Source organism: Capsicum annuum, chromosome 2 (genome assembly GCF_002878395.1).
Source record: "Capsicum annuum cultivar UCD-10X-F1 chromosome 2, UCD10Xv1.1, whole genome shotgun sequence".
Taxonomy (NCBI): Eukaryota; Viridiplantae; Streptophyta; class Magnoliopsida; order Solanales; family Solanaceae; genus Capsicum; species Capsicum annuum.
In genome coordinates, this window is record NC_061112.1 from 125,603,268 (window position 1) to 125,618,645 (window position 15,378).

General features: G+C 35.1%; 2 protein-coding genes across 2 annotated transcripts; one reads left to right on the forward strand and one right to left on the reverse strand.

Annotated features, from left to right (window-relative positions):
• Window positions 1-2,425: 2,425 nt before the first annotated feature.
• LOC124896262 lies at window positions 2,426-3,124 on the reverse strand. The gene has a single exon (XM_047407801.1). The coding sequence runs from the start codon at window positions 3,122-3,124 to the stop codon at window positions 2,426-2,428; it is 699 nt and encodes a 232-aa protein (XP_047263757.1).
• Window positions 3,125-10,738: 7,614 nt separating this feature from the next.
• LOC107859277 (trihelix transcription factor ASIL2) lies at window positions 10,739-15,107 on the forward strand. Its single transcript, XM_016704239.2, has 2 exons — window positions 10,739-12,140; window positions 14,791-15,107. Exons 1-2 carry the CDS (start codon window positions 11,291-11,293, stop codon window positions 14,802-14,804), a joined length of 864 nt encoding a protein of 287 aa, XP_016559725.1. The 5' UTR covers window positions 10,739-11,290; the 3' UTR covers window positions 14,805-15,107.
• Window positions 15,108-15,378: the final 271 nt, after the last annotated feature.

Consider the following 15,378-nt stretch of genomic DNA (forward strand, 5'->3'; position numbering starts at 1 on the left):
ATTCTGAAGGATGCCTAACCCCTTCCCTTCAGAATAACTTGAACCCTTACCTAATAGGTTTCCTTATTTTCCTTAAAAATTAGGTGGCGATTCTGTGCAAATTTTCATTCTTTTAGAGTCCATAATGTCGTGCTCGTTTTAACCTCAGGTAAAAATAGGGTATGACACCACTACCTCAGAAACTTGATGAATTAACACATTAACTACAACATCTTCTTCGATGGAGGAAACGAAGTAGTCTTTATACATGGATAAATCTCCTTCACCATGAACAATTATTTCTTGCCTGTTGTGTTCAAATTTGACCATTTGATGCAATGTTAATGCAACTGCTTTAGCCCTATGAATCCATGGCCTTCCCAATAACATATTATAGGAAGTTTCAATGTTCAGCACTTGGAAATCCATAGCAAACTCCACATGTCCAATTGACAATATGAACTCTATTTCACTAATGGCATCAGTTTTTTATCCGTTAAAGCCTTTGACGCATACATTATTAGGTCGAATCCTTTCCACATTAACATTCAACTTTTGAAAAGTTGACAAAGGACAAATGTTGGCGCCTGATCCTCCATCAATTAACACTCGAGTGACGATGGAATGTTCACATTTCAAAGAAATGTACAAACCTTTGTCATGCTCCGTACCTTCCATAGGCAATTTATAATCTAAAAAAGTAATTTTATTTGCTTCAAGGATCCTTCCAATAACTTTTTCCAGCTGATTTACTCTAATCTCACTTGGAACACATGCTTCATTAAGAATCTTCATTATAGCCTTGCGGTGTTCCTCTGAATGATTCAATAAAGACAATAAAGAAATCGGTGCTGGTGTCTTCTTCAACTATTCTATAACAGAATATTCTGGCAATTTCATTTTCTTTAAGAATTCTTCAGCTTCTTCATTAGTGACAGGCTTCTTGTCTGTCATTCGTTCTTCACCGCCTTGTTTATTCTTTCTTAACTATACTGGAGGAGCATAATATCTTCAAAATTGAGTCAATCCCCCTACTTCATCTACATCTTCAGTCACTTCTTTCCCCTTGTGCATCACCACAACACGATCATAATTCCAAGGAAATACCTTGGTATCAACCATAGGCAGCTGTAACACTGGTTTAAAAACAATAGGAGCTACGGTCTTCCGAAAATAATGAGTTTCGGCTTTATTTGACTTGACCCGATATTTTCTGAAATCTTTTTCCCCATCACCAAGGGAGCATTCAATGATTCGGATTTTACTATCACCACCTCCGCTTCTGCAGGCTTTTCTTTTGTCAAATCCACAGTATTTGCTGATTTTTCCAAATCAGTTTTAATTTTAATGATCGGTTTAAAGAAAATCGTAGCATCTTTACTACTGAGTATCACTTCGAGCATGTTTGTTTCATTATGATCTGACAGCGGATTTTGATTGACATTTGGAACGTTTGGATTTTCTCCATGATCTAATGGGTGTCAATTAGCCCTTAAATGGCTCTTTTTAGATACCAACATTTTTCTGTGTCGTGCCCTGGGGCATCAGAACAGTATTCACACCTTCTAGAATAATCCAAATTCTTCGGAGGAGAATTCGGGATCCTTCTCTCAATTGGGTTAAGTACATTCATTTTCCTCAACCTATGAAATAAACTGGTGTAAGATATTTCAATAGGAGTGAAATTATCTTTGACCATGTTATCCCTTTTGAAGTCTGCTCTAGGCTAGAAATTAGACCTGGGAGGGCCTCTTTGAACTCACGGGACCAGTAGATAATTTTGGATGTCTGGTGCATGCCATTGCGGGTAAGAAAGGGCCCGAGCATATGGTTATGCATTGTAAATAGGATATTGGGGGGATGGAATTAAATATAATGGATTTTGTGCATATGGTTGACGCACACCTCTCCAATGTTGTCGTGGACCTGGCACGACGGTTGCTACGTCCTCTTTTCTTTTCTTTCCCCCGAAACTTCCTGTACCACTTTGAATTACCTATGTTGTTGCTTTTAAAGAGGCCTGGCTGATGATCTTTTTTGATTTTATTCCATTCTCTATCATTTCTCCAACTTTAATAACTTCAGCGAATGTGCTTCCAATTGTAGAAAGTAAGTGATGGAAATAATCAGGTTCTTGTGCTTGCAAAAACATATCAATCATTTCAGATTCTTTTATTGATGGTCTGACTCTTGAAGCCTGCTCTCTCCATCTAATAGCATATTCTCGGAAACTTTCAATCATATTTTTTCTCATGCTGGTAAGCGTAGTGCGATCTGGCACTATCTCAATGTTATATTGAAATTGTTGAACGAAATCTCGAGCCATGTTATCCTACATATGCCAACGGGAAATGTCTTGGTCAGTGAACCATTCATAAGCTATCCCTGTAAGTCTTTCTCCAAAGTAAGCCATCAATAATTCTTTTTTCCCTCCTTCTCCCCTTAATTAATTGCAAAACTTTTTCAAATGAGCTACAGGATCACCGTGTCCTTCATAATTGTCAAATTTTAGCATTGTGAACCCTATCGGCAAATGGACATCAGCAAACATACATAAATCCTTGTATGAAACACTTTTTGGTCCACCTAATCCTTGCAAATTTCTTATACTCTGCTCCAGGTTTCTAACTTTTCTAGTCATCTCCTCCTGTTCCTCATTCTTAGCAATCTTCTCAATCACGATAGGAGTATCGTGCTGATGAACATAATAAGGTAGATTTTGGGATTTGAAAGTCATTTCAGGAGGATATAACATATCATGACTTGGTTTCCCTATATTCTTCGGTACTGTCGATTGAGTACCAGCAGAAGCTGGTGCTACAGAACTTAAAAGCGGGTTATTTGCGACAGATGGATTTGGCAGGTGCATGGTAGAAGTACCAGCAACACCATACATATTAACAAATCGTCCAAATCCTGCTGGGTAGAATGGATCACTAGTTTGATCTGGGTTAGAATTTGGATCATTTGAAGTCGAAAGTCCAGGAATTGAAGAAGGCGGGGCTTGTCCATTCAACCAAGATTGACACATCTCCTTCATCTGTTGTTTCAATGACTTTATTTCTTCCATTGATGCTACTTCCTGTGAAATCAACTGATTCTGCTCTTCTTCACTGTCAGACCCTATACCTTCTCTACGGGTCATTCTTCATTTACCCTTGTATCTGGTGTTATACGGATGTGATGCCAGTTTAAACCATAAACCAACCACCAATTACTTTATCTTTCTGTTACCAAGTAGCAAACGGGTGAGTGATATATTTAACACATATAATGCCACATTATATGTCATGCTTCTATATGCATTTTCCAACCTATCATGGAAGCTTTGTGTTTCATCCCAGCTTTTTTAGGCATATATTTTTTCAAAAGTTATGATCAAACCCTTTGGAGGGTTGCCTACGTATCATGCCAGGACATGAATCAGATCTTGCATAGTTCGGGAGGAATTTAGCAAAATTGTTTTGTCTTTTTTTTTATTGAAGGAAATATTTAAAGTAAGTGAAGCAAAACATATGTAATATATATAGAAATAAATAGTCAACTTCATTACATTCTATAATATAAATACGACAAAATAACTGACCCAATTCCTAAAATAAAACCTACTAACTAACAGCTGAAAACTAAAAGACATAACATCTAAACAATAAGTTTTAAACAGAAAAAGAAAAACTATGACAAAGAAAACAACTATCTATTCAAGAAGACTTCGGCTTAATATGTCCTCCCAAGCTCAAGTACATCTCCTCCAATGAAGTAGTGAGACGCTTTGCGAAAGCTGGTACTTGTGCCAAAAAGTCCTCACGATCCAATTGCTGATAATCCAAACCCATTCTAGCAGCATCCTGTGCTACACGACGGACCTTTCCTCAAAGAGAACTGAAGGCCTGATCCCATTCGTGGGCCTGTCGATCTTGGAATCAACCATCTCTCTTGTACGCTGTTCACGAGCAGAAGCAACCTCCAATTGTTCTTGCAATATTCCTCTTTCACGGATCTACTAAGATCTCTCTCGATCAAATTATTCTTGCATATTCTTTTCAACTTCTTACAGTTGTTGTAGGTGAGATGCGGAAAGTTCTACAATGTGTAACCCCCTAGTGGTAGCAAGCTTGATTTGTCCCCGAAGTGCAACCTCAATATCTGTTGACTTAGCTTTCTCTTTAGCAAATTCCCTTTGTTGTTCGTCTATTTTTGCCCTGGCATGCTCTAATTCTTCTCTCAAAGCTTGATTGACCTCATGATGTTCTCGTATATCTCTCTCAATTCCTATCCTAATTGCAGCTTTCTGATCTATAGGTCCCCTAACTGATCTTTCTGGTCTGACTGGCGGACTCGACTGTTCTTCAAACCATTCATGGTAATCTGGGTGCACTTCTCCTTTATCACGCTCTATGACCATCGTTTCAATCTCCATAATACGGCAACCTCCTAAATCTCCTGGGCCAAATCTTCTGGAAGTGGAATCTCTGGTCTGACCTCAAATACAAACTCAGTCATGTTTTTCGTTATGAGAATTATTTGACGCCTACCTAGCTGACGTAGAACCCTCAATGGAACATACGGTTGAACACCTCCAATACCCATTAATAACAAGAACGGACGAATGACAGAACTATGAATGACTTGCCTCCAAGGGAACCAATAGAGATTTCAAGTGATTTTATCTGTTGTAAAAGAACGAAAAAGCTTAACCCAATCTCCAATTTCTTTTGGACATTTATATTTCTCAATTCTTTCCTCGTAATCGTTGATGCGATTAAATATCTCAGGATCGAACCTTATCACTATAGGACATTGATAAAGATGCTCTACAATCTACATCTGTAACAAGATATTACATCCCTAAAAAAACTCTTTCTCTTCTGACAAACAGTCAGAGCACGGTAAATATCAGCTAGGATCATTGGTACCATAATGTAATCTTTCTTAAGTAGTATCTGTACCACTCTCGCTAAACGAATATTAATTTTTGCTTCTCTTCCTGGGAAGACCATAGTGCCTAAAAGGCTACCGTGAATGTAAATCGTCTGTGAATTTTCCAAGCCTCAAAACTCCCTTTATTACAAAGTTATTTACCGTACTTTTCAAACCCCCCTTGCCTTCCGTATCTGTCATACAAAAACTGCAAGGAAACCCAACTTTGTTTTATTGATTCTTCTTTTGTATTCCGTATGTTCATGAGCTTGCAAAATCTGTTTATCAAAATAAGTCTTGGGGCTATAAGTTTCTTCTGATGCATATCCCTATATCCAACATAGCCCGCTATCTCCTCTAAAGTCGATGTCAACTCAAAATCTGAAAAGCGGAATACATTATTCCTCGGGTCCCAGAAATTCAGTAATTCAACAATCACTTCCCTATTAGGGTTGATTCTCATGATACTCGTCAAAAAACCCAAATACTTATGTATCTCATCATAATCGAATGTATCCATTGCATTCCACCATAACCAAAGCTGGAGAGGGATTTCATCAACAACCTGAAGTGGTACACTCCCATCCCTCTTTCTCTTTTGACGCTTTTCACGAACTGGAGGAGACATTTTATACCTATTGATAAGAACGTGAGATTAATAAATGTCTAGACTTAGGCAGAACTTAACTTATTAATTTTGAAAAAATTTAATCTTGACTCGTGAGACCTAATGCGACCACTATTGGGACTTAGTTGTAAAGAACAATTTTATCAAAGTGAGAGAAATATGACTGATAATATTTTTAGGAAAATCATTTATTTAAATTGACTCTTTTAAAAATTTTGCAATAACAGACCTCTAGACAAATTTAAACTATATGTTTGAAAACAATACTCCTAAGTATACTTAAAAGAACAAAAATAAAAATAAAATGACTTAGAAATAAAGAAAAAGAAGAATGATTGTTTTATGCAGGAAGTTGCATAAAATTTCTGCCTCACGACCCCTAAAGGTTCAGGACTGTTAAAATATATGTTTACATATTTTATTACTTTGCAAAAGTTCATCTCACGACCCCTAAAGGTTCAGGCTATTATGATTTTTATGTTAAAATTAATTTTGAAAATAAGAATGAAAAGTAAAATAAAGATAATAATATTCATGAAAACAATCATATTTCTTCTTCTTATTATTTTTATTATTTTTCTAAAAATATTCTTCGATAAATCTGTGAATAAATATATTATTATTATTTTATAAATAAATGGTCGTATCCTGGGTAGTACTTCCTACGTATCTCACAAAAAGTGAAAATCAGACCCTCGTAGTTCATGAAGATTGTAAAAACTATGTTGCTGTATATTTCAAAAATTTCTTTATTATTTTTTTTTTGTTTAAATTCTTTCAAAAATGATTAACTAAATTTGAGGATAAATTAATCTCTCGCATTTTAAAATTGCCTAAATCCGGTCAACAAATAAATAGTCTTCCAAGCAATTATCAAAGAGCACGTAGGATGCACATGTTGGTCTTTATAAATTAGGTCACCATTCCTAGACAGATCTGGCCCCTGTGCCGAGTCCCGCTAAGTCAAATGCATATGATGCAAATAAAGCGGTACCTAATAGGGATAACCAGATTCTGAGTTTTCAGTTCTTCTAAGTTTATGCCTAATAGGAATAGGTTTCTAGACTGGCTTACCCGAGCGGACACTCGAGCCGGAAAGGGACAACTTGGTCGGTAGCAGGACAACACCGCCTTCGTTGCCGATCTGAACCCCGCCTAACATGTGTGACTATATCCTTCACCAGGTGCCTTGACACTTCGGCTATCTCAAAAAGAAGGTGGGATGCATATGCTGCATTTCCTCTATTCTATTTCAGAGACTCAGAGGGGGTACGCGAGAGAAGATAATATATAATACAGTTCAAATAATATCAAAGCAATAAATGAGCAACAAGTAGCACATAAGGTCAACAAACACAATATCAACAATAATTAAATCAGGTATAAGTCAATATAAAAGGCTCAAATTCTTATTAAGTCTCCAGCGGAGTCGCCAGAGATGTCACACCCCTTTTTCGCTCAGAGGATTCGAGGTCGAAGGGTTTTTCCAATTAAAGTGACGATATTGAATAGAGATTATTTTATTTATAAAGTCGCCACTTGGAATTGAGTTATGGTGTTCCAAGTCACCTTTTTGAATCCCTAATCAAAAGGATATGACCTTTTTATTGGTCTGCGAAAACAGAAGACCGGGTAAGGGATTCTGTTGACCGAGGGGAAGGTGTGAGGCATCCCTCGAGTCCCATAGTTTTAGCACGGTCGTTTTTATTGACTTATCTTGACTTAAATTATTTTGATAAATTATGTTAAGGCCTAAAATCGCTCATTTTTAATTATACCAAAAATTGTCTATATATTTTATATTAAATCGATGAAAGTTAATTTTAGAAAAATATTTGTCAAGGTGCATTATTGCATCCTTGAAATTTTGCGTATGTCGCATTCTTAATTGAGACAAATATTTTAAAACGTAAGAATCTATCTAACATTAAAAGTATTAAATTGTCTTTTATAAACTCAAAATAATTTTTATTTATTCGAAGCAATATTTATTCTTAATAAATTAAATAAATAAATAAATAATTAATTAATTTAATAAATAGTTGTCAAATTTTATTAAATAAAATAATGAAATAATAAAATAAATAAAATAAAAAAATCTATCTACATTATACTAAATTTAATATTACCTCAAAAGTTTTAATCTCCTTAAATTTATTTTAACCTAAATTATATTTTTATAAAACAAATTAGGCATAAAAATCCCAGTAATTTAATTTGGACACAATTAATATAGAAAAAAAATAATGATATATAAATCATAGTAAAATACAATTATTAAAATAATAAGAATTCAAACTAATGTCATATTTAATTACAAGTTGATAATGACAAAGATTAAGATAATTTTTAATGAAAGCAAAAGACAAATTCCTTAAAAACTATTTAAAATTAATATTTTAATAGTAAATTGTATTAAATCACGTGACATTAATATTATTAGGATCATCAAAAAGGAAGATTGGGATTAAATTATTTGTAATATTATATGACTAAAGTTAAATATATATTATCATAAAATAAACATATGTATAAAACTTTTTCAACTTTTTGTTTTTGAGAACTAAAGGAACGAGTAGTATCCTTTTCTGACGGAGATGGCCGTTCATCGGCGATGGACGGATTCGGTAATATTTGAACCGATTTCGCGTGGCCGGCGGCAATTTTGCTGCCTTGGATGAAGCAACGATGTATGAAGAATTGTTGGCTGGTTGGGATTATTTTTTGGTGGTTCTCCATCGGATCTAAAGCAAACAGGGTCGGCTGGTGCGGCAGGGAAAGAGGAGAGGGAAGAGGCAGCGCCAGGGAGGTGAGAGGGATGGTGGCGGTATAGCGGTTAGGCTAGTTCGCCGGTGAGGTTGCGAGAAAAGAAGAGGGGCAACAGCAGCAGATCTCATTTAGAGTGTTTTCCGGCGAGATTCTGGCGAGTTTCTCCCGGGAAATTTAGGAACTATCATTTTTTCTTATTCACTGATTTTACTCTTGGCTTTTCTTCTTCAATTTCTGTCTAATTTTTACTCGTTTTCATCCTCTGGTCTTTCATTATGTGCGCGTATTTTTCTATTTACTGTAAGATGTTGGTGTCTGCCTATGAGTTCATTGAAACATAAAATTAATATGCGTCTGAATATATAGTATATGTATAAATCTGTGTAGTATGTGATGTGTAAACAACATATATCATAAAATATTCAGTAACTTAATAGTATAACATATAATAACAGAGTTCACTTAATCAATCCACTTCACATGTCGAATAATATATAAGATCACTTGAACAATTTTTATTCATACTAATTCGTAATAAAAATAACAAAATAATATTACATAATTGAATAAAACCTGTGACGAAGCAAGAAGCCGTTACCGAAAATTTAACAAAATTCCAAATTTTTTCTCCTTTTACTGATGTTTGTGAATGTTTCCCTCACGCTCTTTTTCTCCTTTTTACTGATGTTTCTGAATGTTTTCCTCACTCTCTTTTACTCTGTCTGACTTTTTCTGATGTCTGTAATATGTAGAATGTCCGTTTTTTTTTTGTTATGGGGTGGGAGTCCTTTTTATAGTGGGGTTCTTTGGGGGGAACGGTGGGAATTTAAAATTCAATTTTTTTTCCTTTTTTTTCTATTATATTTTTTAAAAAAATTTTATTTTTATTTTGTATATATATATATATAAAAAATATTAGTAATAATAATAAATATAATAATATGTAATTAATTTTATATTTAACAAAATATAATAAAAATTTATAAATAGATAAGAACAAATATAATAAAACAATACTAAAACTATTAGTTTATTTATTAAAATTTTAAAAGGAAAATACATATATTTATTTTAAAAATTAGAATAAAAATAAAATAAATATCTCAAAATTAAATTTACTTAATTATTTATTTTTAACTAAAAAAATTATTAAAAATAAAAATAATAATCAAAATAATATATGATTAAAAATATAAATATAAAATATTTAATATCGATAAACAAGTTAAAATTTAGGGAGGACCAAAAATTACGTGTCTACAGTAACTAAGTTTTCTCTATTAACTTGTGAACTTTTAGACCACGGTCTAAAGATCCCCTTTGAATAAATCAAAATATTATGAGAAAACATTAAAAGAGTGTAAGCCATAATCTTGTTTATATTTGCACAATATTTTAAAAAATAGGAACAAAATCTGGCTTAAAGGGCCATTTGCGTAAATTAGTTCGAGTTGTGTGTTGGCAGGAGTGTGACTCTCAAGTAGCCCGATGGAGGTGGGCCTTAGTTGGGCTTAGCCCACAAAGTTTTGAGCCATATGTATGTTTGGGTTCGAGGAAATGAAATATAGCCTTACTGCTTAGACCGAGTGTGTGTAAGTTTTTACTGCTTATTAGTTTCTAACTTTCAAAGGTGACGGAGAGGTTAGATAAATATATGATTGAAGAAGCTAATAAGTGTCATGCTAACAAAGTTTTTTTTTTGTGTTAAAATAAGTGTTACTTTAGAAATTCACGATAATATTTCAACTATACCCTAATACTCCATTTTATTAATAGTGTTTAATTTACAAGAGGCATTTATAAATAGAGTAGTTTAGTAAACTACACATTGTATATATGAATCTGTTAATGGACATGATATTTACTAAGGAGACACTTATTTTAGAATGAAGAGAGTAAAATAGAAGGTCTTTGTATGGAGAAAAGTGTCGGACAATTAAGAACGCAAGTTTAGAAGATGAAGGTAGCAGAAATGATTATGATTTGGGTGAATGCATGAATATACTAGAAGAAAACTTAAGAATGAAAATATACATGACAGAGCAAGAGTGACCTTCGTGATAGACAAAATGAGGAAAATAAAACCGAAATAGTTTAAACATGCGAAGAAGAGATGCGTGAATGCACTAGCTATTAAGAGGTGTGGATCACTATAAGAAGTTTTAAGAGACGTAAGTAGGTCGAAAAAGAACTAAAGAAGGGTGATTAAACATGAAATACCAGAACTAAAGAGAGGTGATTAAATACGACATATCACATTTTTAATTTACTAAATACATGACTCTAAATAAAAAGATGTAAAAATTGAGAAATAGTATAAAACGATAGCGGAGTAGTAGTGCTTTTTACGTGGGAGAGACACGAATAGTCTGACCTTTTCATTAATCAGTACGTAGTTAGGATTAATATTGGTCTTGTATTATCTTTTTACAATGCATTGCTTTATTTATTTTATTCACTCGTAAAAAAAAAATATTTTCAAAATTAGGAATAAAATAATAATATAGCAAGATTAGTTTAACAACCTGCATTTACCCAAAAAAGAAAAAAAAGTTAACAACCTGCAAAATTTGACCCAATTGAGATTTTTTGCCTCCGAAGAAGCAATTTCTCATCATCACCCATTTCTCCGTGCACACCCAACATATACACTTTACCCGAATATTGAAAAAAGTAAAAGAGAAAATAGCCCTCTAATGAAATCGATAATTCCAATTCCGATTAACTAAAACATTACGTAATTAATTGCGTAACGCAAAGGCAATTCACTCGTCAATTCCGTCCGGTTTACTACCTTAATTAATCCGGTACTAACTTCACGCGCCATTCCCGGCGACTTCACCCTTTTCTTATGTCATCATCTCCGTACACTCTCCTACTCATGCGCTTCACGCGCTTTTCCCAGTCGGCGATTATCCTTTTTACTAACCCTTTCCTCTTTCTTCCCGACACGATCATCCTCTCTTCATCTTCTTCTTCCTTTTTTCTAAATCAATGGGTGAAATTACCGAATTCTCCCCACAGGTAACAGCGCCGTCAAGGCCATTGCCATTCCGTGAGGATTGTTGGAGCGAGCAAGCTACATGGACCCTTGTTGATGCTTGGGGACGACGTTATATGGAATTGAACCGTGGAAATCTCCGTCAAAAGGATTGGCAATTTGTGTCTGATTCTGTTAATGCTCTTCACGGTCATACGAAGAAAAGCTGGAGAACGGATATTCAATGTAAGAATCGGATTGATACGTTGAAGAAAAAGTATAAAGTTGAGAAGGCGAAGATTATTGAGTCTAACGGAACCCTAAAGTCATCCTGGCCTTTCTTCGAAAGGCTTGATCTGTTGATTGGAAACTCTGATAAGAAAGTTACGCCTGTAATGGCGTCTCCATTACCCTTACCGTTATCGTCTCCGCCTATGGGAGTGCCTTTGCCTTATCGGAGATCACCGGTGGTGACACCGGTTGTGCCATTGCCTCAGAAGCGGCAGTTGCCGGCTTTTGATGATTCGTCTTTCAGGAGGAATTATTCTGCGGTAGCTGCTGCGGCGGCGGCAGCAGGAGGGGAAGAGGATTGTGATGAGGAGGAGGAGGAGGATATGGAGGATATGGAGGAGATGGATGAGGAGAGTAGGGAAGATGATGGGATAAGGAGGCTGGCGAAGGCGATAGAGAGGTTTGGGGAGATATATGAGAGAGTTGAAGGGATGAAACAGAGACAAATGGTGGAGCTGGAGAAGCAGAGAATGCAGTTTGCTAAGGATTTGGAGGTTCAAAGGATGCAGTTGTTTATGGATACACAAGTTCAGCTTGAAAGGATTAAGCATACTAAGCGGTCTGGCTCTGATGGTATAAAGCTTACACCTTTTTGATCTCTCATGAAGCTATTTGCTGTTTTTTCTATTTATTGATGCGAAATATCAGAACTTTTCCGCTTAGCATGCGTATATGTACTAGTGATAAATGTGTTCAATGTTATAGTTTGTGAATTCCTCGTCTTATTGTGATATTGTTGTTAATATTATGTTCTTTTTGAAGATGGATGTAACATGATTGAACAAAATTAGAAATGTACAAATGACGCAAGTAGATATGTGGAGAATAGTATAAGATGTTACTTGAGAAGTTACTAATTCCTCATTAATAATCTAAATGCAATCGTCTGTTAGTATTATATAATGATAGAGAAATAGGTAAAAAAGTATTTCCATCCAACCTTCACAAATGAATGTAAGAATGATATTTGAATGATTTAAGTTGCGAAAAACAATGTGTTAAACTTAGTATAAAATGGAGGAGATTTGTTATGAATGGTCTACAATCTGGGCTAAATCAAGGGAAACTATGTAGTTACTAACTAGTTGGTTAGAGGACTACTAACTAATTGGTAAGAGGAACAAGGTCGTCTCAATAAAATTAGTGGCTTAAAGCAAAATTTTAATAAGAGGGTTTTAGGACTACTAACTAATTGGTAAGAGGAACAATGTCGTCTCAATAAAATTAGTGGCTTAAAGCAAAATTTTAATAAGAGGGTTTTAGCCTATATAAGGGTGATGAGGGTTGCTTGGTTGGAGTTGTCTTTTTTGTATTTATACACTTGTTGTTTTTAATTTAATAATCTAGCTTCACCCGTGGGTGTGGAGGACACGAATTAGGATAAAAGGCTCGTGCCTGGGGGTGGGTCATAGCTAGTAGTTAGGTGAGCTTTGGGGTGGGGGTGCCTTTGGTTCGTTAGTATAGGGTATTACTGTGTGGGTGTCTTATCTGCTATTCCATCTTATTTTTGTTATTCCATCTTGTTGCATGCTTTATTATGCATTTGTTTATTATTCTTTGTCTTGAGCCGGGGGTCTATCGGAAACAGCCTTTCTACCTCTCCGGAGGTAGTGGTATGGACTGCTTACATTTTACCCTCCCCAGACCCCACCATGTGGGATTACACTGGGTTTTTTGTTGTTGTTGTAATCTAGCTTCACCCATGAGCTACCCCTAGTGTAGAAACTGCAAAAGATCAATATCATCTCTTAGTTGAAACTAGTTGATTGATTTTTATTTATTGGCTATTGTTATAAATATCCAGCAGCAACAACTCCTGAAGTTTCGTGTTGATTATCATCGTGGCTTGTTTTTTATTAGTTGTTGTGTGTTTTGCAATTCTTTATTTTATACTGAGTATTTGATTATGGGATAAAATGTCACAACCTTGATTTAGTTAATTTCTAGATGGATCCTCATCCATTGCATCTTTCTATGGAAGCTGAAAATTAGCTCTGAACTGTCATGTTGGTTTTTGATCTCTTGATTCTAAGTACTCATGTGAATAGCTGCTTATTGTTTGTTTGTTGCTTATTTTGTCGAGCTGTGAATTTTGCATGAGAATTTGCTGATTTGTGTGTGGAGCAGGGTTTTGAACTTCTACTGGTTACGTATTGGTACACTTTCTGATGCTAGTAGTTGCTAGAAGCCTAGAAACATTGTTGCCAAACCACTGAATATCTGTTGTAGGAATGAAATATTTGTAAAGCAGTTCTCTAAGCAATGGTTTCACTTTCTAATTGGTCTTGAGCTATAAGAGACTTATTTGTGGGATACTAAGATGATATTTAATGATGACATGCTATTTTTCATGCCATAATAGTGGAACTTCTATTAAAAATTTTATGTGCATCTACATTTTTTAGACATTTTTAGGGGCGTTTGCTGATTTACATGTTTAACTTGGAGCGGGAATGTCACCCTCTCCCTCTTTACAGTTTTTTTTTGTTGAGATGGTTACTCCTTTTCTCTTCTGCCGTAATTAATTTTGGTTTCCAATGTTGGGGTCTGAACCACTAAGAATAATCTAAGTTGCTCGTACTATCTAAAAATGTTGTTGCACCAGTGTCGGATCCTTCAAAAATGCACTACTTTTGGAGGATCTGACATGCACCTGATAACATTTCTGAAGAGTCCGAGCAACATGTCTAGGATTGCATCTTCATGCATTTAAGTAAGAATGTTCTGAACCTGCATCTGAGGAAGGGTGTTGTAGATAGCTTTCGAGGCGGTGGACAACCTAAAGGCATTTTCTATCAGTATTTATTTATTTATTTTTATTGATTAATGGCTATAGATATCTGCAAAGCCTAGAAGTGTTGATGCCAAAAAAATTTCTACCAGTATTTCACAGACTAACTTGTAATTGAAATCCTAGTAACCATTATTCCAAAATGATAAAATACCATCATCTGTCCATAACTCCATTGACAATAGCCTTTGGTTATATGATGACTAGTAATAGCACATCTTTTTGCAGTTTGCACAAAAAGAGGATACTAGTTTCCTTTTCTAGTTATTGTAGAGAATCTTTATCCCATTCAAAAGTATTTTAAGAAGGATCTGTTTGTCATAGAGTATGAAAACATTTAGTGTCACATTTAGTAGTGACAGATGATTGAACGATTGCCTGTTCTATGACTATATTTTACTGTCTAATTGCTACTTTTTTAAAATGTTGCAGATGTCTATAGCTAGCTCTTTGGCGAAAGAGCAATTAAAAAGAACCAGAATTGCGAGATTACGGAGTATCATGGGGCAATCCAGTCGGTGACTCTAGTTTATCTCCCAAGTGCTTGTCTAATGATGACCCTAATTTAACTGATTATGACTTTTTTGAGCAGGAATAGTTTGGTACTTGTAGTTAATTAGCCTTTTCGATTAGCATATTTAAATTACAACCTTAAAATTTCTTTATTGAAATCAATGGTTGCCTTTTCAGCATTTTGTTTGGTACTCCATGAATAATCAGTCAATGGTGCATCAACAAGGTTACTGTGACATTCATTCTCCAACCCCCCCACCCCACCCCCATATTTTTTTCTGCGAAGGGGTCACTAGTAAATCACATTGCAAAAGTTTGGCAGATAGAACAAACCCATGTCGATACCTGTGCAAGGTGCAGATTACATTTCTTATTTTGGTGACTGTAGTGTGCGGTTGTATATTTGGTTTCTAGTTGTTTTCTCCTTAAATCCCCGCGAGTTGAATGGTATGCATATGTGGTTCTGATGAGATGCTTGCAATCTTACCAAAATTTGCACATCCCCTT